We start from the raw sequence: 24,005 nt of genomic DNA, 5'->3' as shown, positions 1-24,005 counted from the left end.
GCAATGTGTCCAGCAGAACTAGTGCCACTGAGGCAGTGCAAACCCAACAGGACTAAGGTCAAACCAGAGAATGTCTGCAATAGAAACTGAAGGTCTGAGGGGTCATTTCTATAAGGCCAACATAACCAATGTACAGAGTGTCAGCAGTACCAATGCAATCAAAGAGTGCCCAGCAGAATCCTATGCCATTGTGGCAATGCCAGCTCAACAGGACTGATGTGAAGTTACAGACACATAATCTAAGCAAGAGGGGCTTGCAAGCCCAGTACGACCGGTTCAGAATACAATATGTCCTGCAGAACCCATTGCATTGTAGAACTACAAGTTTAAACAAGTTGATCGCAAAGTAGAATCACAAGAAATTGGGGCGAGGGGTTGGAAGCCCAAATAATGACAATGTGCAGAATGGCCAGCAGAACCCAGTGCCACTATGGCAATGCAAGCAAATGATAACTAATATCAAATCAGAGAATCCCCACAGTACAAACTGAAGGGGAGCATTTATTTTCAAGATCAGCACAGGCCATTCAGTGTAAAGAATGCCCAGCAGAACCCAGTGCCACTGGCATTTCAAGCTTGAAAGGACAGCTCTCAAAGCACAGAATCACAAGAAATCCAAGCAAGGAGGGAGGGATTTTGAAAACTATGTGCAAGCAAATGGGAGGGAACACAAAGGAACACTAGCAAAGGGGAAGAAAACCGGTTGAAATTGACAAGACTAGTTTGAAACTGACCTCCCTGTAGCTTTGAAGTTTGGTCGACATTTAGACTGAGTGGAAACAGCCTGTCAGGAAATTCTTGAAAAGTTCCTGACAGTTAACCACTTGGTGAACCATGAGCCAGCCAAAATTCATCATGAACTTCAGAATGTAAGCCAGTTTGTGCTCATCCCTACTCACCAGAAAACTTACCTAATGGCAGCAAACTCAAAGTCTTTATACATGCTACTCTAAAAGCATCTCATAACTGAGAGTAAAGTTTACCATTCAAAACAAACCTGTTTTCCCCAAACCATCAAAGGCTGTGACTTAAGTTTTTCTGCTCTGGATTGGGAACATCCTGGTGATTTGGGGGGTGAATCATGGGGAGGGTGTGGTTTGAGGAGGGGAGGGACCTGTGCAGAATATAATGCTATAGAGTCCACCTTCCAAAGCAGCCGTTTTCTTTGTAGCCTGCAGATCAGTTGTAATTCTGAAAGTTCTCCAGCCACCGTCTGGAGGCTGGCAACCCTAGATTGTATGGATCATCCTCATTTGGTAGAAAGGGCCTGTCGCATATTCAAAGGGCTTCCTCAGTGGCTATTTTAACCCCTCCCAAACTAGTGCATGATAAGAGCCTTGCTTCATCAGACCAGTGGTCCATCTCGTCCAGCGTCCTGTCTCACACAGGGGCCAATCAGGTCTTCCAGAGGGCTAATAACAGAGCAGAGAGGCCAAGGCCTGCCAAAGAACACATCACTCCTGCTGGATCAAACCAGTGGTCCATCCAGTCCAGCATCCTGTCTCACACAGCAGCTAACCAGTTCCTCTGGAAGGCCAACAACAGGGCATAGAAGCTGAGACCTTCCCCTGAGGTTGCCTCCTGTCTCTGGGATTCAGAGGATAAGTACCTCTGAATGTGGACATTCCCTTTCGTCACCTATCCTCCATCCATCTGTCTAACCTCCTTCTAAAGCTGTAAGTAACCAGCTTGTCTGGAATTTCTGGCTGCCCACAGTGAGGGAGAACCTGAGGGAATAAGGCTGAGATATTAGCCTGGTCTATCACCTCCCCCGCCCCCCGGTACTGACCTGCAAGTCTTCCACTGCAGAGCCAGAATCCCCAGCCCGCATCCTGCAGCAAGAAAGGCGTGCTGTGAAGCATCCTAGGAACTGGCCCGGAGGCAGCAGCTGCTGCTGTTGCTGGCAAGTGCCCAGCTGGTTCCGTAACTGTGCTGCAAAGTCAGAGGCAGGTTGAGAGGAAGAGAGAGCAGGAAAGAGATGGACGAGGCACGGGAGGGAGGCTGCTCGGGGTCAGGCAGCTGAGCCCTCCCCTGCATCGCTGTGCTTGCTCGACAGAAGGCCATTTGCCCAAGAGGACCCGCTCGCCTTCCGCAGGGCTAAGAAGACATCGAAGCTCCCAGCGACGGCAGCCGCAGCTGCAGGGGAAGGCATCCTGAGGCCCTGAGCAAGCTGCACCACCATGCCCTGCGTGGAGGCGAGAGGGCCCCAGCATCATCTTTGCTCCTGGGGCTAGGGCTGGACGAGGGACACGACAGAGGGAGGGGGAGGGACCATGCTGGTGGTGACAAGGTCAGGACAGAGAGGAACCCGGTGGAAGCGCCAGGTGGCAGGAGAGGGCCCCTACTTGCCTGGGCCGGTGTCTCACGACTCTTGCCCGCAGGTGACTCTGTAGCTGTGGCTCGGGAGCCCTGGTGCACTCTGCCTCCATGTCGAGAGGAGGGGAGATGGTGTACATCCCGGACGACTCTGACTTCTACTCTTTCCGGGATCAGTGCGAGAGCCAGGAAGGCTGGAACAGCCAGTACAACAAGGCAGGAGTGACGGTGTGGAGTCAGACGCAGGACAGCAGGACGGTCCAGAAAATCAAGGTAAGGGCTCCAGGCAGGGCTCAGGCATCCAGGTGATGCTGCGCCTGCAACCGCCCCCCAGTTTGCCCAGCTGCTTCTCCTGCCAGTTGGCACCCGCAGCTCTATGACCCACTCTTGCTGAGATGTGACTCCCCGATTTCCCCCCCTGCCGCATCTCTTTCGGGAACTCCTTTTCCCCTCCAGGACATGCGGTGCTGCATCATTAACTTCACAGGTTCGGGGGGGGGGCAGCCCAGAGCTTTCTGTCAGGAAGAAGAATCCCCCTTTGTTAATCTGTGAAGGATCTGGCTGCTTTGGCTTCGGAGCCCATTTTAAAAGCAAGAAATCTGCCCTTTCTGGATCCTTTTCAACACTATTTGTACTTTAGTGAGCACGAACTGAAACAGAGATAAAGAGAACCGGGGAGGGAGTGCTGACGGCTTGCTTTGTGTGTGGTTTGAAGAATCTCCCCAGCTAGGCACGAACTCTGTCTCCACACTGGAACAGCAGTAAGCCCCACACCAAAACTTTCACACTGGGCCTGGCCTTCACGAAACCACGGGGTATTAACGAAGCTACCACATTTTCCTCTTCAGACAGAGAGACTTCAGGCTGGTTTTCGTGGCCAGTCTAAAAAACCAGGAATGAAACCAGTGGGCCTGGTTTCTCTGTCTTCAAGAGAGCAATAGGGATGCCAATCCCCAGGTAGGGCCTGGCAATCCCCTAGAATTACAGTTAATCTCCAGGCAGCAGAGATCAGTTCCCCAGAAAATAGCAGCTCTGGACAGTGGACCCCAGAGCAGGGGTAGTCAAACTGCGGCCTTCCAGATGTCCATGGACTACAATTCCCATGAGCCCCTGCCAGCGAGCGCTGGCAAGGGCTCATGGGAATTGTAGTCCATGGACATCTGGAGGGCCGCAGTTTGACTACCCCTGCTCCAGAGCATTCTATTCCTCTGATGTCCCTCCAACTCCAAATCCCGCCCACTCCCAGCTCCACCCCCAAAGTCTCCAGTTATTTCCCACCCCAGATCTGGCAACCCCATAAGAGAAGCATCTGTAACTGACATGCCAAAGGCCTTCTTTCCAGGCGAGAATGGGCAACCTCAGCTACAAGTTGCCAGCTCTGGGTTGGGAAATACCTGGAGATTTGGGTTAGGGGTGGTGGATTCTGGAAGGGAGGGGGCGGAGAGGGGAGGGGCCATACAGTCCACCACCACCACCCCACTCCTAGAGCAGCCATTTTTTTCCAGGGGATCAGATCTCTATTGCCTGGAGCTCACTGGGAACAGCAGGCATTCTCCAGGCCCCACCTGGAGTCCGGCCGCCCTAACAGGAAGTCTGAGGGCCGGCAGTCATTCTGCTACTTCTCCTCATGGCTGGCTGGTGGCGGAGGAGAGTAACAGCAGTGAAAGGGAATGAGGGGCTAAGCTGGAAATGGTCCCTTCCTTGTTGGGGTCAAGCAGGTTCAGACCAGGGTCTGCTGAGTCAATCTCTTGCCCTCCATGGCGAAAACAAAGACCAGCGGGTAATTTTCACCACAGTCAGCCACTTCCAAGATCTGCCTGAGGTCAGATCTAGACTCTGTTCTAGAATCTTCCCTGTATCCCAGCCATCTTGCTTTTTGCCAGTGGAGTCCCAGGCAGGCAGTACATGTGACACTTTGTTGACATCCCACTTTGATAATGAACCTAGAAGCAAAGCAGAGTCCCCCGTTGCAGGAAAATGGATCCCAAAGGCATGCTTCCCTATTATTTCAGTGGAAACTCATCCATGGGACATCTGGTGATTTGCGCCCCAAACCTTAATCATTGTAATAGTGAGTGGTCTCCAGGTGCCACCTGGAGGTTGGCTACCTCAGTCACAACTTTAGACCGTTTCCACAGACCTAAGTTATGGAATTACTAAAGAAACAGCAATCTGCTGGTCAATCTCTCTTCTCAGAACTGACAGTTTTAAAAACTACACTTCGACTGGCCTGTTATGGAGCCAGTTTAGAGCAAAGGCTTCTGTGGGACACTGAGACCCTGAACATAGCGTGTTAGGGACCGTCTGCGTGTTACGTACAACTTTGTGTAAAAAGAGAGAGTAAGAGAAGTGGCGCTGTTTTTTAATACCCCACTTTTAACTAACTGAAGGAGTTTCAAAGTGGCTTACAAACCCCTTTCCCTTCCCCTCCCCACAACAGATGCCCTATAAGGGAGGTGGGGCTGAGGGAGCACTAAGAGAACTGCTCCATGAGAACAGCTCTAAGAGAACTGTGACTAGCCCAAGGTCACCCAGCTGGCTGCATGTGGAGGAAGGGAGAATCAAACCCAGTCCTGCAGATTAGAGGCTGCAGCTCTTTAACCCCTACACCCTGCTGGCTCTTGCAGGCCCAATATCAGCTACTAAGTGGGGAAATAAACCTGCTCCTGTCACTGAGCAGCCAGTCCTGCACATCGTTTGCTGTTCTCACAGAAGTGGGGGTTACCCTCCCCTCCCCCATGTTATCATTATTTCTTATTGTCTCCTTGTAAAACTTGACAGGCTCCTTAAGGTGACCAAGGTGATGATGGGGCCTGGAGGTCCAAAGGTTTCCAACTTCAGTTGGACAATTCCTAGAGATTTGGGGGCCTCGTCTAGGGAGGGTGGAGTTTGGAGAGGGAAAAGAGCTCAGTAGGGGTGATGGAATTCCACAGATCCACCCTCCAAAGCAGCCATTTCCTCCAGAGGAACTGATTTTTGTAGCCTGGTGATCACTTGTAATCTGCTTCTCCACATGCAAGTGAACTTCAGGCCTTGCCTGGAGGTTGGAAACCCTAATGACAACAAGGCATGTCTACCTCCAGGCGGGACCCAGAATTACACCTCATATCCAGGCTTCAGAGATCAGTTCCCCTGGAGAAAAGAGATGCTTTGGGGGGGGGGTGTCTATAGCACTATATTCCACTGACGTCCCTACCCCCCCCCCCCCCGGCTCCATCCTCAAATCTCCAGAGGTTTCTCAGCCTGGATCTGGGGGATAGAGGGCCAGCTTGGTGGTGTGGTTAAGAACAGCACACTTTAACCTGGAGAACCCCACTCCTTCACATGCAGCCATCTGGGTGACCTTGGGCTCATCACAGTCCTGTTAAAGCTATTCTTACAGAGCAGTTCTGTCAGAGCTTTCTAATCCCCACCTCCCTCCCATGGTGCCTGTTGTGGTGAGAGGAAGGGAAGGCGATTGTAAGCTGCTTTGAGACTCCCCCAGGTAGTGAAAAGCAGGGTATAAAAACCAGCTCTTCTTCATTGAGCAATCTTAACATCACCACCACCCCAGTGGCCAGGGGGAGAGACCAGGCAACCAGAATTACAACCTATCTCCAGTCTAGAAAGAACAGGCCCCCTGGGTGAAATGCCAGCTTTGAAGGGTGGACTTTATGGCATATCTCAGGGATCACATGTGCCCTGAGTTCCCTGCCTATATTCTGCCTTCAGGCCCTGTGCTCTTAATCTGCAGCAATTGCCCAAGCTGCAGTTGGTAACCTTAGTTAGGAAACAGCGGAACCTGCTGTCACCAGAGACTCGGAAATAACGATGAGGCCTCCGACCCGCCCAGTGAAACTGGAATCGGCCCCCTTTCTGGCTTTCCACTCGGCTCTTCCAGGTTGTTCTTTGATCCCCGTTATTGACTGACTTTTCAAAGGCCTCATTTCAGAACATCAATGAATTATAGATCGACAATAATGAGGTCGAGAGACATGAATCCTGCCCTGTGCATAAGAATCACTATTGTCAAACTGAAACAATGTTGGGGGGGGGAGTGCATATTGGTCGGGTTGCCAGCCTCCAGGTGCTTCCTGGAGATCTTCTGGAATGACAATTGATCTCCTGACTCCAAGGATAATTCCCCCCTGGAGAAAACGGCTGGAGAGGGTGAGCTCTATGAAATTACGTCCCTCCCCTTCTCAAGCCCCACCCTTCTCAAGCCTCTACCTCCAAACATCCAGGAATTTCCCAGCCTGGAGTTGGCAACCTTGATGGAAAGGCAGGGAAAGAGAAATGGGAAGACCCTATAGGTCCCTTGTGCTGTTCAGGTCCAAGGCTAAAGAAAGGGGTGGCTCTCTGCTGGCAGAGTCCAGCACCGTTTTGCCAGGGCAATTGTTCAGCACTGGCAGGCCACAGAGGTCTGTGGGCAAGGTGAGTAGGAAACTCTTCCACTTGCTCCAGCGCTCAACAGGATTGTGTCATCTGGGGTAATCCTAAACTTGGGGAGAAGAAGGCAGTATGGTATAGCCCAGTCTCCGCTGATTTCAGAAGATGAACAATGTCAATCCTTGGAACGGAAATTGTCAAGGAAGATGGCAGAGGAAGGTAATGGAAAACCACCTCACTTGCCTTGCAAGCCCCCTGCTGGGGTCTCCTTAAATTGGATGAAACTGGATGGTACTTTACACACAAACACACATGATCCTACATGGGACTCCAGCCTGTGAAATTTTATGTGCATGTCATCATTTGAGCTCTGAGCACATGCTACTCTCTGATTGGGGGGGCACGGGATCACTCATCTATTCCTCACAATTTGGGTACGTCTCTGCACACAGCCTGCAAATGTACATCTGTGAATCTGTGCAAACATTAATAATGAACTCCATGCGACTTGGAGTCCTGTTTCTCCCAGAATCCTAATTTCATATGCTTTGTGCCACTCTGCCCTCCAAGGTTCTCCCAACACCTGGAGGTGCTTTTCTTTCTCTCTCTGGTAACCACTAACACCACCTGACCTTTGGATGGAATTGCCTGCTGGGCGGTTTCAGGACTCCCAGCTTCCCTCCCAAATTCTGAAGCTTCACCTCGCTGTCTCCCACTGCCTACCTCCTGGTCATTATGGGGACAGTTTACTGCCTTGTGCCCTAGAGAAAGCCACTTACCAACTGCCTGCTTTTCCCCTAGCACTTTTTAAAAAGTAATATGTCCAAGATGGTGAAGGTCTTTGTGGTACAGAGAACCATTCCCAGTTAGAAAGTACATAGTAAATGCATACTTTTAGCACATCACCAAACTGAGCAAGGGCTTCAATGAAATGGGTAAAATGCAGTTCATCTGTTCTTCTCTATATGCATGCCCAATCAGATGTTAAAATATAGGACAGTCTCCTTATCTTAGGATGTTGTAGAGTTACCAGAAATAGCTTGTCACAAATTATGCTGGGGAATTTGATGTTTAAAGTCATAGGAGCAAGAGACCAGGGGAATGCTCCACCTCTATATACCAGGGTCCAGATGAAGGGACTCGGGCAAGGCAGATTAACAGTTAAAAAAGAATAAATGTTTATTTAGAAAAAACCCTGGACAATTTAAATTAGCAGTTTAAGTAACAGCACTCACACACACACACTAGAAGTGAAATAAAGATTATAGCATCCAAGACAGAGGGATTAATCGGGGCAAAATAGATGTACAACCTGTCCTGAAGAGGGGCAGATCTTTTGAAGAGCAGAGAGAGAGGGACAAATGCAAGACCAGCTGGTATCTGGGTGGTCTGTCTGGTACCAAGGCAAACATACACTAAGGCGAGTTTGTGCCTTGCTTAAGCACAGAAAAATGTAGCCTATAGCCTAGGAGGCCTGGAAAAGCTGAAGGTGAGGAAGAGATTAGTGTGAGAAGTAAAAAGGTTGCAACATGAGTGATTTCCTGGGCTGGCTGGAGACAAAGACCAGGGGTGTGAGATAAGTGGTGAAATCCCAAATGTCCTGCCCAGGTGACCATGAGTCACAGTGTGCAGATCAGAAAGACCAGATGGTCTCTGAATAAATGATTAAAATTCCAATAAACCTTGATGGCATAGCATCATTATCAGGATGGGAAATGGAGGTAGTACAAATTCCTGGAAAGAGGAAGATTACCTACTACTCCAGGTGTAGACCTGAAACCAAGGGAATCTTGACAGCATTAAGGGTGTGTCTGTGTTCCATTGACTTGCTAATACAATATCTCTCTGGCGGGGGGTGGGGGTGCAGAAGAATGACCAGCCCTGAGTTTTTCTAATATTTCCCACACATTTCCTTACTGCAAACTGCTGGTTTTCCCTGGAAGGTGTGGTATCAGGCCGTGAGCAGTACAATTGTGGGGTTTGGCTGTGTGTAGCCATGCTTGGACCAGTTTCCTGGGGTGAACACTGACCTGTTGTGTACCTACCTAGCCTTGATGCAGTTGCAGAGGGGAGCTGCAAGACATATATTGGCTGAGAACTCTGGGAAACAAGGTGCCCCTAATATGGAGATGTCCTCTTGGCCTTACAGTAGATCTCTATAGAGTTTCCATTACCTTAGAGCTCCCTGCAGCTCTTCCTGCTGGCACATGGTTAATGGTTGCTTCCTCCAGACCTCAGTTAAGAGTTCTGTCTGCTCTGAGGGACTTAGCATCAAAGAGATCTTCCTCTTTGCTTCCCTAAGTTTTATTACCTCTCTTTTCCCCCTGACCAAATCAGGCTGGGTCAAAGGGCTTTTATTGGAGATCTCCAGTTGTCAGTGAAGTCTCTCTAGTATTTAATTCCTCCAAATCTCTGTTCCCTCCCTGGAGGTTGGGGAGGAGGTTGACCACAGTCAATAAAAGAGAAGACAACCAACACATTTTTTCTTGTGGCCCCTTCGACAACAAAACAGATCTACTCTGTTACAGTTTGTGCTTGCCAGCTCTTGAAGCCTCCAGCCGGGATCATAAACAACGAATAAAGTTTCACCCGAACTGAGCCTGGGCATTTGAGCTGCAAGCAAAGAAAGCGCCTGCGCCTGCAGGAGAGTGCCCGTGTGGAGTTGCTGATGGGCAACCTGAGCTCCTCCATACATGAATACGAAGAGGAAAACAAGTACCCAAAAAGAAAAAACAGAAGAGAAAAGGCAACACCAAAAAAGGGATGTCTCTAATTACTTGGCATCTGGTGAGCAGGGCATTAAAAATGCAAAGCTGCTAATGAGCAGCTGGTCTTCTCCATTTAATCCTGGACCATTGATGAAGGGCGGGGTGTGTGGGGGGGTTCATCCATAATGCACCACTCACTGAGGAGGACTCCATCACTCAGACAGCTTTTACTCCAGGTAGGGTTGCCAGCTCTGGATTCGGAAATACCTGGAGATTTGAGGCTGGAACCTAGGAGAGCAGAGTTTAGGGAAGGGATGGCTCTTGGTAGGGTATGATGCCATGCAGTCTGCCTTCCAAAGCAGTAATCTTCTCCAGGAAAAGAAGAAGAAGAAGAGCTGGTATTTTGTATCCTGCTTTTTACTACCCAGCGGAGACTCAGGGCCATTTCGCACGGCTTCAAAATAGCACAATGGTTGCTAATTGAAAACGCTACTAATTTGCCTTAACGCACGACGTCGCAGACAATCTGCAACACTCCTGAAACCAATCAGCAAGCGTTGTAGCGCTTTTAGGGGAATCCAGAAAAGTGGATTCACCCTCCGGATAGCGATACACTCCTGCAACCAATCTGCAACACTAGCGCTAAAGACCTGTGCGTTACCATTGTTGCGGGTTCTTCAAAGTCCCTCCTCCTGAGCCTGTCCTCCAAACTTCCGGCGAAGCGATCGCCATTTTTTTTTCTCCGAGCGAGCGGGGATAAACGCACCAGCGAGCCTCTTTCTGTTTAGAGGCTTCCCTGGCTTCAGTCCTTCACCTTTAGTCACTAAGCACAAACCACATAAAAGCCCGTTTGCTGAAATAAAGTCCCTTTATTTTTTACACATTAATTCAGCCGAAAATCGGGCCCGTGAGGGGGGGGGGGATTTTTTTTTATCACTCAAGGCAGCGTGCCAACGATCATACAATCAAACGACAGCTCACATTAGGCAGCTGGATGGGTCTCTCCGTTGCAACGAATCTACCTAGATTCGTTGCTATGGGTCTGTTTTTTTTTTTAAAAAAAAACCTTTCTTAAAGGGAAAGGGGCTGTTTGGGAGCATGCTAACGGCTGCCCATTGGCTGCTTGACGGCCAGGGGCGGGACGAGCTTGGCAATAGCGCTTCCTTTCTAGCGATTTCTGCCGAGACCGGAAGCCTGTGGGAAACGCTAAAAAACGCAACTGATTCCACTACAAAGGCAGGTATGCATAACGACGAATTCCACTATTTTAAATGGCGATTTTTCATTCCGCAAACAATTTGCAACAAAGATCCCCGTGCGTAAAGGCCCTCAAAGTGGTTTATAATCACCTCTTCTTCCTCTCCCCACAACAAACTCCTTGTGAGGCAGGAGAGGCTGAAATCTGAGGGCTCTGTGATTAGCTCAAGGTCACCCAGCTGACTGCATGTGGAGGAAGAGTGAAGAATCAAAGCCACTTCTCCAGATTAGAGGTTGTTGCTCTTAACAACTACACCAAGTTCGTTCACAGAAGTGTGATGGATGGATGGATGGATGGATGGATGGATGGATGGATGGATGGATGGATGGATGGATGGATGGATGGATGGATGGATGGATGTCTGGGTGACATTGGACCAGTCACAGTTCTCTCAGACCTCTCTCAGCCCAACATCACAAGACGTTGTAGAGAGAGGAAGGAAAAGTGGTTGTAAGTTCTATTGAGTCTTCTTAGGGCAGAGGAAAACGGGATGTAAAAACTAAGTCTTTATCTGGATTTGGGCCGAACATTTGGGCCGGCATGTCATTAGCAGCAATGCCGTTCATTTCTCAGTGAACCTGTTTGGCAGATGAGTCAGACTATGAACTGGCCAGGAATACGTCTGGATTGCATCAAGTGGCTCAAACGTAAACTGGTTTTGAGGGATTGGGGAATCTCCTAGGGACCAGATTCTGATCCTCCACCACTCCTCAAGCAAAACTTTACTATGTACTCCCTTTTGAAGTTGCAAAAGGGAGAGTAGAAAGAGCTGCTTCTATTCAACTTCCCCCCCCCACACACACACACACTGGTGAGGCCAAAAGTAATGTTTTGATCTATAGCCCAATTTCTGGTGGGGAAAAGAGAAGGGAAATTATGTGAGCCTCCGAATACATAACCCCCCCCCCCACACACACACACACACTAAATTTGATGCATTACTGGGCTATCAGTACGTGTTCATTTAATGTTCTCCATGTTTTTCTATTGTTCTACTGTGTTGCTCGTCGTTATCACTGTATTATTGTTAAACTTAGTTATCTGTACCATTTCTGTTTTATGTGAACCGCCCTGAGCCTTTGGGGAGGGCGGTATATAAATTGAATGAATGAATGAATGAATGAATGAATGAATGAATGAATGAATGAATGAATGAATGAATGAATGAATGAATGAACGAACGAACGAACTTCTACAGAGAGGAGGCAGCAAAGTTTACAGGAAGGTGTTAAGATCACGTATCTACATTCTCTTGCCATGGCTACGGTGACTCCATTTTGTCTGTCTTTGTGTTTAGTGCTGGCTTAGGCCTGCAGTGGTTGGGATAGGTCAACGAGGGTTCAGAAGGTGGGGGTTGGTATCTGCTGCCTCTGCCATCCCATCTGAAGGTTACAAATCTGCTTGATGCCTGAACTCGGTTATCTCTGTGTCCTTGGAGGGATGGCAACTAGTTTCGTTTCAGCATGAGAAGTGACAGGAGGGGTGCCATTGGGAATTTTTGTGCCTGAATTTGCCATGGGGTGGGTGGGAAGAAAGGGGTTTTGGAGGTATAGGGGAGCGTGTGTAGCCATGCTATAGTTTTAGCAATCTGTGAGGTTCCCGTCAAAAAGTCTGCTTATTGGGAATATCAACAGGAACCTCAAAGATGGGAGCTCAGAAGAACTCAACTTCCAGCAGAACTGGAATATGGGACTGAGTTGCAAATTCAGATTTAAAAAGCCTGACTAGGAAGGCTCGGCAACGTGAAACAACTTTCTTTGGACCTTAGCCTTCAAATGCTACTTCAAAAAAGGTGATGCTTCACAGCTGTTGGACGCAGAACTGGAATATGGGACTGAGTTGCAAATTCAGATTTTAAAAGCCTGACTAGGAAGGCTCGGCAACGTGAAACAACTTTCTTTGGACCTTAGCCTTCAAATGCTACTTCAAAAAAGGTGATGCTTCACAGCTGTTGGACGCTGATGAGCAGATTCTTTAAATTCAAGTTATCAGACTCGGGTGGTGGGGAGTTAAGCAGCCAAGAGACAGTTTGACATGCATTATGGATACAACTGTAATTATCACACCATTTTAGCTGGAAGCTAAAAGGCAGATTAATTTTGCGCCAGGGTGCTCGCTGAAGCTTAATCCACTTACCTCGATATTGGGATACAGCCTTGCTTCTCAGAACCTCTCAAAATGGCAGAAGCTCTGGATCCTATCAGCCTTTGCAAGGGCTGAATCAACAGACGGGGAAAGAAAAGGGGAAGGCCACACAGGGCCATGTGGACTGAAGCGGCGTTTGGCCTTGCTGCTAAAGGAAGAGCTGCCTTTAATTAAGCAAAAGAGGCAATTACTTGATATGTGATCTGAATGTGTGGCTCTACTTGAACATCAACATCAATTTTACAATGGTTGGCCAACATTTCCTTCCCTTCCTTCCTTTGGCCTATAACCTGGATATATACCAAATGGGAATGCCAGTTCCAGGTTGGGAAACTCCTGGAGATTTGGGGATGGAAAGGAAAGGAAGAAGGACCCATCAGCTGAACAGTCCAGGAAAGGAAAAAGGCAAGCCAAAGATGGCAAACCGTTTAGTAATTATTAATAACCAGATGAAGCAAAGCCCGGGGTAATACAACTCTTTTTCAACAACAGCAGTTGTCTTCATCAGTGACTCTGTCAAAAACAACAAAATTTTGAACCATCTTTGTCTATTAACATTCCTACATAAAAATGTGCCTCTTTATAATCAGTTTTTCCTTCGAAACATTGCCGCCTACCTGGGTACTTTCAACAAGGCTTTGAATACACCAGTCGTTTTCTGGATGTATTTCTGTAAAAACCCATTCTCTACTCTTGGTGGAATTGTAAGTTAAAATCTGACAATAGTATAAAATTAAATATAGAATCAGCAAGGATTGCATCTTACCTTGCAATATTAGTAGCCCACAAAGGTTCAATCAGTTATGTAGAATGGGGATCAAGAATGGGTATCATCAGTTTTTCAATGGTTGGCCAACACTTCCTTCCCTTCATTCCTTCCTTTGGCCTATAATCTGTTTTGTCTTTCCTTCATCAATCTAGATGTATGGTAGATGGACTGCCCGTTCCAGGTTGGGAAACTCCTGGAGATTTGGGGATGGAGCCTGGTGGGGTACAATGCCATAGAGTCCCCCCTCCAAAACATCCATTTTCTCTGGGGGAACTGATCTCTGTAGCCTGGAGATGAGCTTGTAATCCCAGGGGATCTCCAGCTCCCACCTGGAGTCTGGCACCCTTAGTAGCAGTCAACATCAAGGGAAGACCTCAGCCTCTGTGCCCTGTTTTCATTTTGATTAAGACAGGAAGTTGGACTGGACAGACCATTAGTCTGAGCCAGCAGGGCTCTTTCTATGTTCTTGTAGAACAAAGGTTTAGCCCAGCAGTACCTTTAACACCAACAAAATTTTATTCAAGGTACAAGATTTTTGTGTGCCTAAATCAAACTTTGCACACACATAAAAAGTTATACCTTAAATAAAACTTTGTTGGCCTTAAAGGCACCAAGGAACTCAAATTTTGTCCTGTCACTTGAACCTACAGGATGTTCTTTTGTAATCTTACCCCCCCCCCTTCTCTCTCTCTCTCTCTCTGTCTCTCTCTCTCTGGTTTGTTAACTGTCATCAAAAAGAAAAGTATAAGAAAGATTCTAAGAATAGCGTTGGTCCTTCCCTGGTGTGCAGATAAGGCAGTTCTGTTGCTCCCTGTGCCCTGGAAGCCACACAATGAGAGGGACTCCTGTTTTATTTTGCTTACCAGTCCTTTTTCAATACGTAACCACGTCGACCTCAATGACTGAGGCATCAGCTTCTAGATATGTCTTCAGCACTTTGAGTACCCCTTAGATCAGGGGTAGTCAACCTGTGGTCCTCCAGATGTCCATGGACTACAATTCCCAGGAGCCCCTGCCAGCAAATGCTGGCAGGGGCTCATGGGAATTGTAGTCCATGGACATCTGGAGGACCACAGGTTGACTACCCCTGCCTTAGATATTCAAATGATTATCTCAATAGTGGATCTCCTGAATTTTTGAAATGCCCCAGGAACTATGGCTGTTTGAAGCTAGAGAAAGCTGAGAACAAAACGGGTTAATGACAGCGGATACCCTGCGAACTCTGCTGCTTCTTGCTGTGAGCTCTCCTGCTTGGCCTCATGTCCTTGATGTCTGTTGAAGAATTTAGATTGAACTCCCACTGAAGGACTCATGATAATGGTGCGCTTGGACTTTACTGTTTGATTGTATTTCTCTGTTGGGAATAGAATCGTTTCCGTCAAGTACCTGTTTTTGATTATATGTGAACACTGACGATTTCTCCATGTTATGTCATGTATTTATTTCCAGAACTCTTTAATATACCGTTCAATTGTAGTTGCTGATGTGCTCAGCACTCACCGTTTATGTACGTTTTATCGCACAGTTGGTTAGCTTTGCTTTCTCGCATTTCTTTTGCACTGACGGCCCATCCCATTTGCCGTGTATTAATTTAGATGCAGGTTGCCTGCAGGGACGTGTCCCCGGAGACCCTCTACGACGTGCTCCATGACACTTGCTACCGGAAGAAGTGGGACTCCAACATGATCGAGACCTATGACATTGGCCGACTGACCGTCAACGCAGATGTGGGCTATTACTCCTGTGAGCACCCCCTTGCTCCTCCCACCTGGCCCTACAACTTTGGGGACTTTCCAGTGGGAGGCATCCGTGGCTTCCACAGCCCTAGCCCCACCTGGGGCAAGAAAGCAATGGGACAGGGTGCCTCTGATATTGGACAGGCTTCCTCTGCACCAGAGCGTATCTCCACGGTCGTCTAGTTGTCAATACGATACTGTGTGCAATTGCCCTGGTGATTCTAGGCAGCCCAGTGTAATGTGTTTTGTTTTTCCCATTGTTCACCATGGTTTTTCTTTCATATCTACTGCCCCCCACACCCAGAGTTTGCATGTGAACCTCGGGATTCTCTGCCTATCTGTGGCATAGGTAACACTGCATATGCCATGTTGTGACATTTTAAAGTCTTTTAATGGGAGTTTTAATGGGTTTTTTAAGACATTGTAACCCGCCGCGAGCCATTTGGGAGTGGCGGGAAATAAATCGAAATAATAATAATAATAATAATAATAATAATCAATATCTTTTAAAAATGTGTTTTAAAAAAAACCTTCACATATTTGCAGAAACACCCCCAATGATCCACGCCTCCCTGACTAAAAGGCAGGCTGAGCTGCGGATCATTCTCTTCTTCAAGCATGAGTAACACTGGATATGAATAGCATGATACCTTTTAAAATACCTTGTATTTGCAGAGCCTCTGACAGCTCCCTCCCACTTGTCTCAAATGCAAATTATTCTGTTGTCAATGTTTTTTGCTGTAAGAGTAACTGAGTTGCACTTCCCAAAAGTCCTGCCTTCTTGCTGTTTCCCTGTTGGATCATGCACTTTCAATGTGATTTTGCAACTGGATTTTCCTGCACGAAACAGGAAAATCTACTTCTAAAGTGCATTGAAAGTGCATTAGCCAATGTGTAGGGGAAATGCCAGTGCCAACAGTGTCCTGCCCTGCAAATACTTCATTTTACAGGTTTAAAATAAATCAGGTGATTTTGTGGGAGGAATCAGCTGTTAAGGGGCTGTGCAAAAATAGAGGACAATGTTTTGGGGAAACCTGAAATAAAGCACATCATTCTGGTGGATGAAATATGTGGAATCCTGGGCATGAAAGCCACCACAGTAACTGAGGCTATTGGACCCATGCATTTTTTATCTCACAATATATAAACAGCAATGAGCCTCTTGTGGCGCAGAGTGGTAAGGCAGCCGTCTGAAAGCTTTGCCCATGAGGCTGGGAGTTCAATCCCAGCAGCCGGCTCAAGGTTGACTCAGCCTTCCATCCTTCCAAGGTCGGTAAAATGAGTACCCAGCTTGATGCTGGGGGGTAAACGGTAATGACTGGGGAAGGCACTGGCAAACCACCCCGTATTGAGTCTGCCATGAAAACACTAGAGGGCATCACCCCAAGGGTCAGACATGACTCAGTGCTTGCACAGGGGATACCTTTACCTTTATATAAGCAGCAAGGATTATATGAGCAGAAAAAGTTGTTCCTTGAGATTTTCAGGGAAGGGCGATATGAATATCAAGTATGAGCAAAGACCACGTGGTTCTCATTCTCTGCCTTTCTGTCCTCAGTCCAACGTGTCTGTCCCAAGAGCCCTAGTGTCTCTCTCCACATTTCTACTGCCACTTCAAAATGCCAATTTCCATGCCAAAAAAAGTGTAATTTTTGCCTTTTGACTCAAACTACATTTTTATTCAGAATGATTCAAAGAGGACAATCTGGCTTTGAACTGAGGGAGGCAAATTCTTCTGGGCTGAATAGGTGAAAAATAGAAAGGTGGGCATTGGGTCAAAGCAGAGCTCTGTGGGTGACCTGTGGGGAAATTGCCTGGGCCATAAGGCCTCTGGCCTGGGCAAGGTCTCTGTGGTGCACTGTTTCCTTCGAGTGTCGCTAACATGTCCTTGCTCATGTGTTTCAATCTTGCAGGGAGGTGCCCAAGTCCTCTGAAGAACAGGGACTTTGTGACTCTGCGCTCTTGGCTGCCCCTGGGCAATGACTACATGATCATCAACTACAGCGTCAAACATCCGGTGAGTTCCACCCTAGCAGCCACTGGTCCCTCCTTCGTGGGCCTGTAGTTTGGCCAGCAAGCAGAATGAGGACCAGCCATCCCATGAATGTCTCATCCACAAACCCTTGAGCAGGAAAACGGGGCACTGCCTCTAGCTTCTCCTTGGAATCTGCCTGTTTCTCCTCCCTCCCCCATTAGGCATCTTAGTGCTGCTCCTGAGGGTTCCGAAAAATAAGAAGAGTTGGTTCTTATGTGCCGCTTTTCTCTACCCGGAGTCTCAAAGCAGCTTACAATCAACCACCTTCCCTTTCCTCTCACTACAACAGACACCCTGTGAGGGAGGTGAGGCTGAGAGAGCCCTGATCTTACTGCTCGGTCAGAATAGCTTTATCATGCTATGGCTAGCCCAAGGTCACCCAGCTGGTTGCATGTGGGGGAGCAGGGAATCAAACCCAGCTCACCAGGTTAGAAGTCCGTTCTCCTAACCACTGCACCAAGCTGGCTCTCTACTACACCAAGCTGGAGGGAGGAGATTGTATGGCCATGGTGATTTCTGTCAGGGATGCCAGTCCCCAAGTGGGAAAATAGACACATGACCACTCAGTTGTAGGACAATCAAGCCAAGGAACAAAACACAAAGGTGAGGCTCCCAAATGCACAGTGATGGGTATAACTGCTTATTCAAAATAATTGCTGAAAAACCACGCCAGTTGAATTAGTTTTTTGATGAACTTTCTCAGCCTCCAATATCCAAAAGTAATGAAAACACAATCCTAGAGTAAGACACTATTCTGTAGTCTGAAATTTCGTCTGGGGGGACCTGGTCTACCAACAGAACATCATCTATGAAGTGACTTTTCGGTAGGCCCCTGGAATTATAGCTTTCAGTAGACCGAAAAGTGACCAAAAGTCACTTCTTAGATGATATTCTGTAGGTCAATGGTCCCCCACCTTTTTATCACCGGGGACCGGTCAACGTTTGACAATTTTACTGAGGCCTGGGGGAGGGGGTAGTCTTTTGCCGAGGGACGTTGCTGATGCCGCCTGAGCCCCTGCTCCGCTTGCTTTCCTGCCAGCGCCCCGGAATTCCCGCCGCCTGCTGGGGGATGCTGCCAGCAGCAGCTGTGCAGTGCCACACCAAGGGGGAGCCCCAGCCATGGCAGCTACTGGAGAGCACCAAAGGTGAGCTGGCGGCAGAGTGGCAGGGCAGCCCCCGAGGCAGCAGCTGGGAAGGAGGACGAGGAGGAGCCGCGGCCCGGTACCGACTGATCCACGTGGTTGGGGACCGCTGCTGTAGGTGACTTTTCGGTAAACCAAAAAATCACCCACAGAACATCGTCTATGAAGTGACTTTCAGTCACTTTTCCGTCTCTCGAAAAGTCACTTTATAGATGACTAGTAAGCAAGCCCGCTGCAGGGGAATGCAGCGGGCGCTAGGTGCTTACTTGAGTCGTTGGCTGCAGCGGCAGCGGGCTGGTCGGCGGCAGGCTGGTCGGCAGCGGCAGGCTGGTCGGCGGCGGTGATCTTGGCGGCGATCTTGGCGGCGATCTTCCGGCGGCGGCGGCCTGACGCGGCGAGAGGCGCAGAGCGCCTCTCGCCACATCAGGCCGCCAGGCAGGGAACCCCCGGCAGCCGCGCTTCGCGCGACTGCCGGGGGCTCCCTCAGGTGGCGGCCTTACGCGGCAAGAGGCGCAGAGCGCCTCTCGCCGCGTCAGGCCGGGGGGAACTGCGAGCCGCGCTTCGCGCGGCTCGCAGTTGCTGGAGCTGGGAATCGGAGGGACCAATCGGCAGGCGCTTCGCGCCTGCCAGTTGCTCCCTCCGATTGTCTGTCGTGAGGAAGGGTCCAATCCGGACCCTTCCTCATCACAGACAAAGCCCACCTCAAGGGGGCTTAACGAATTATATAGTCCGTGGCGCCCGTGGCGCCACGGGCGGTTTAAAGATGTTCTGTTGGTAGACCAGGTCCCCCAGGTAGACCGAGTAAGCCGAAAGGTGACCAAAAGCACTTCACAGAAGATGTTTTATTGATAGACCAGGTCCGCCAGAAATTGCATCTTATTCTAGGATTGTGTTTTCATTACTTTTGTATATTGGCTGCTGAAAAAGTTCATCGAAAAACTAATTTAATCGGTGTGGTTTTTCAGTTGTCTGTTTGAGCAAACAATTGCACTTATCACAGCTTATTTGGGAGCCTCAACTCAGTGTTTTGTTCCTTGGCTTGAGTCCCCAATTTGGACCTGGGGATCCTCCTGGAATTGTAGCTCATCTTCAGAATTGAAGAGATCAGTTTCCCTGGAGAAAAGGGCTGCTCTGGACAGTGGACTCCATCACATTCTACTCCACTGAGGTCCCTCCCCGCCCACTCTTGGCTCCACCCCCAAAGTCTTCAGGTATTTCCCAATGCAGAGCTGTCAACCCGACTTCCTGTTGCTCTCCTTCCGCAAAAGGTTTCCCATTAGGATTGCCAGCTCTGGGTTGGGAAATACCTGAAGACTCTGGGGGTGCAGACAGGCGTGGGCAGGATCTGGGGGGAACTGATCTCTTTAGTCTGAAGAGGAGCTGCAATTCCAGGGGATTCCCAGGTCCCACTGAGGGCTGGCATCCCTGTTCCACATGTGGGTCACTGCCCATAGGGTTCCACTCCCAGTAGGTCCCCCCACAAGCAGGAACTGGGTCATCAACAGTGGATCTCCCTCTCTCTGCAGAAATACCCACCCCGGAAAGACTTTGTGAGGGCTGTGTCCCTGCAGACGGGCTACTTGATCAAGGCAGCCGGCAGCCGAGGCAGCATCCTTTACTACCTCACCCAAGTGGACCCTCGAGGTGAGCTTTCCCAGGCCCGATGGGTAGCCTACAATCCAGAGAAGGAAGCCTTTGGTTGACGGCATCTTTATAATCACCTCCACCCCTTCTTTTTCCTAAGGTGCTCCGGGCTATGCACGTTATCTCTCTTGCCCCCCTTTGTCCTTTGAGATATGCAGATTTAAGAGACCGTGACGTGCTCAAGGTGCTCAGGGAGTCTGATGGCGCCCCAACAGGACCCTGACTATGGCAGGACTATGGAGCAGATTGTCGTTGCATCGATGGCATGATAGCGTTTCCAGGGTGAACCCAGAAGTGCTGATGTACCATTTTAGGATTCAGTGGAAACTCAGGTTGTGCCATTGATGTGATGCCAATTCTTTTCCTTATTTTGTTTCTCCCACCAGACTGCTAAGTTCTGGCAGGATTTATTTATCATATGGCAGAGTCACACACACAGAGGAAGCAGAGAATAATATAAAGCATGCAACCAGGTAGGATCAATGGTTAAGCAGACAGATTGGACAATCCCCTAAATACTAATATCTCCGTTTTTAGTCCCTTCCGTCACAGTGGAGGAGAGGACGATGAGCTCCGTCACAATTCCCTGGAAAGTATGCTCACATTCCTGTGACAGATAGGAAATCGTTTGGCCAGTATTTGGGACCAGGTATTTTGGCCTATTCAACCATTAGGGCTGCACAACTGCTAAAGCCTGTTTGAATTCAGATCTGCAGGTTAATTTATGTGGCTAGTCACATCCTCTTGGTGTTTATCAGGTTATGAATTTTATTTTATTTTTTTATTTTTTTATTTTTTTATTTATTTATTTATTTATTTATTTATTTATTTATTTATTTATTTATTTATTTATTTATTTATTTATTTATTTATTTATTAGATTTATATCCCGCCCCTCTCAGAGACCAGTTTGAGGTGGGTTACAAAAAGCAATCCAGACAATAAAACCCCATAAAATACCCATTAAAACCCCAATAAATTACAGTTGGGTGGAACAGATTCCATTCATGTTTGCAACCATTAATTCCCTAGATCAAAATACTGTGGTGACAGGGGTTCTGCCAATCTTATTACCAGACATTGGGAGTTTAGTCTGTATAGGCCCACTTCAGCCATGTCTGTGCGGGTGGCTAGCTCTTTGTTTTCAGTGATCTTTCTATGTTCATGAAGAAGAACACCTTGCCTTCAGAGATGTAGGGGAGCAATGTAGCACAATGTGTGTAGCCAAGAGCTCAGAGTGGGTTTAACACAACCACTGACGCTTCTCACTGCTGTATTGTGTTGGCCATCAACTTTGTCAGTAGATTTACTATAGTGGGAAACCTGGCAACACTATCGATGGTCACGTGTGAACCCAAGTTCTGCAAAGATAGGTTCATTCCTTCATCCCCTACATCCAGAGAAGGATGAGTTCCCTATCTACAGAGATGGACAGAAGACCACCAGTGGAACTGTTCCACTTAGCAGTGAAGCCCATGTCCATATTTCCTGGCCTATCAGTGAGTGGGAAAGGCAGGCTGAGGAGAGAGACCAGGTACAAGAAGGAGCAAGCTCAGAAGTGGCCTGACTGGAGGAATCGGCATGTTTGGTGTACCATAAAGCAGTGGTCTGCAACCTTTTTGGGGTTGCGGACCAGTGGTGGGGGAGGGTGCACGTTTGCACTACCAGTGTCCCGGCGTCCGCACTCCCCCCCCCCCCGCAGAAAGAAGCTTTGGCGGCCAATTTGCTTGCAGCCTGGCAAGTTTCTCACTGGGGGGGGGGGCGGGGAGAGGAAGCCGCAGCCCGGTGGTTGGGGACCACTGCCATAAAGAATGGCTGGGTAAATGTGGTTTATTGGGGATGCCTGGATGGATTTCCACTGAAATGATAAGAAATCACGCCTTTGTGGGCTGGCTTCCGGTAACAGGTGATTCTGCTTTGCTTCTAGGTTCGTTACCGAAGTGGGTGGTAAACAAAGTGTCACAGTACGTGGCACCAAAGGTAAGTGGCAGGCCGCCTGGGGCTCCACTGGAAAAATTCAAGATGGCTGCAACACAGGGAAGATTCTAGAACGGATTCCAGATTCCACCTCAGGCATATCTCGGGAGGGCGGACTGTGGCCAAAGTTACCCGCACGAGCTTTTGTTTTTGCTGACCCACCTGTTTTCCATTTGCAGGCCATGAAAAAGATTTACAAAGCAGGCCTCAAGTACCCCGAATGGAAGCAGAAGCACAACCCAGGCTTCAAGCCGTGGGTGTACCCCGAGCAGAACACGCTGCCCAACATCAGCCTGTCTGAGCTCTCCTTGCAGCACGCTGAGTCCCTGGAAAACATCGATGAGAGCAGCCTGGCTGAAGACCGGGTGCGCATCAGCGACGAGGAGGCCTGAACGGCCGCTGGTGCCCAGACATACAACTCTGCGCCGGCCAGCTGGCCAGGATGCAACCCTCCCGCGGCCACCTGTGGAGCTCAGCTGCCCTCATGGCTCCTCTCCCACATGCACTTAGACATGAGCCCAGGCCTTCCTCCTTCTCCACACATGTACCAAATCCCAAGTGACTCCTGGCACTGTTTCTCGCAGGCAGCGCACACTTGGTCCAGGGACCAAAGACAGAGATTGCATCTGCCAGCATGGCATGAAATGTCTCCTTTCCATGCTGACGGTTATAATCTCCAGTGGCAGGAGTTGCCGTCCCAGGACTGACCAGGTTCTGCCTGTATAGGTCAGGACGGAGTCCTCTCAGGCTGTCTGATTTGCATTCTGGGCATTTGCACAGTTTGGCGTCATGTCGCTAAGGGGACTACGGGGCCCAGACAAAATTAGGTTGTGTGTGCTCACATGGGCAGGGATTGGGACCTTCCTGACAGACCACTCTGTGCCTTTCAGCTCCTCCCTTTCCCCCAGCAGGACCCCAAGACCACTCCCCTCCATTTCATGTGCTTCTCCGTCATGGGTTGTGTCAAAGCAGCTAACTGCTTGGCTGAGAATGGAGCAGGTAATGATGCATTCTCTTCCATAAACAGCCGATCATCTAGGCTGCAAAGCAGGTGGCCTGTTCTGACTTCCCCCAAAGAATCCTGGGAGTTGCAGTTTTTTTGGAATGTTAAGTACTCTTATTGGACATTCCTATGGCCCGCCAGGAAACAGCACTCCCCAAGACTCGTTAGACACAATGATTGTCCGCTAGAGAAGCCCACTTGGGAGAATGCAAGTCGCTTCCTCCAGGCCTCTCTAGAATCATTCTGCCTTTTGCTGTGGGGCTCTGAATGCTTGCTGCTCTCGTGTGGGCATGAAAGCAATAAAGATCCGAGACCATGCATGTGTTTTTTTAGTGCAGAAAGATTCAACGGGATCTGTGTCTGTTTTCACAAATCAAGGCAAGCAACCTAGAGCTCCCTTTAAAAAAAAAAACAATCCTTACAGCACCAAGGACAGAACTTGGTGGGCCCTGGGGCTGGGGGAAGACCTAAGGAAAAAACACTCTATGGCTTTTTCCACATTCTCATTTTTTTTGCTTGTGTATTCCTGTTCCTTGGGGGAGTCGGAGAGAGGTCTGCTCTTCACATATCTTGCTCCCCCTAGTGCTCAATTCTAAATTACACTGATTTATGCCCGGTGTATATCCTTGCAGATATTAACTTTCAAATCAACCTCCAAAGCACCTGTTCTCAGCTTTTTCACCATTGAGAACCCCTGGAAACATTCTTCAGGTTTTGAGAAACCCCAGCAGTGGTGTGGTTGTGCAGAATATGGTTGGGAGGCATAGCTGTGCACATGCCCTCCTGGGGCTCCTCCCCTTCCCACCTCCTCCAGGCCCATCATTGGCCATTTTGGGAGAGATGGGTGGGTCAACAAGACCATGTATGGTCATATCACCCGATAACTGTTTAACAAATTTAAAAA

At 48.7% G+C, this 24,005-nt stretch overlaps 1 protein-coding gene across 1 annotated transcript; it reads left to right on the top strand.

Moving 5' to 3' along the window:
* Positions 1-1,892: 1,892 nt before the first annotated feature.
* LOC143823722 (START domain-containing protein 10-like) lies at positions 1,893-23,419 on the top strand. The gene is made up of 6 exons (XM_077310283.1): positions 1,893-2,589; positions 15,160-15,307; positions 17,214-17,317; positions 20,004-20,121; positions 22,049-22,101; positions 22,278-23,419. Exons 1-6 carry the CDS (start codon positions 2,428-2,430, stop codon positions 22,488-22,490), a joined length of 798 nt encoding a protein of 265 aa, XP_077166398.1. The 5' UTR covers positions 1,893-2,427; the 3' UTR covers positions 22,491-23,419.
* The last annotated feature ends 586 nt before the right edge of the window (positions 23,420-24,005 follow it).

Source organism: Paroedura picta, chromosome 14, assembly GCF_049243985.1.
Source record: "Paroedura picta isolate Pp20150507F chromosome 14, Ppicta_v3.0, whole genome shotgun sequence".
Lineage (NCBI taxonomy): Eukaryota > Metazoa > Chordata > Lepidosauria > Squamata > Gekkonidae > Paroedura > Paroedura picta.
The sequence above is the reverse complement of the archived record's forward strand: the minus strand, read 5'-3'. Positions and strand labels throughout refer to the sequence as shown.

Coding starts and splice junctions, on each gene's coding strand:
- LOC143823722 (XM_077310283.1), top strand. CDS start 2,428: ATGTCGAGAGGAGGGGAGATGGTGTACATCCCGGACGACTCTGACTTC. Junction 2,590..15,159: donor GGACGGTCCAGAAAATCAAG/GTAAGGGCTCCA, acceptor GTATTAATTTAG/ATGCAGGTTGCCTGCAGGGA. Junction 17,318..20,003: donor ACTACAGCGTCAAACATCCG/GTGAGTTCCACC, acceptor CTCTCTCTGCAG/AAATACCCACCCCGGAAAGA.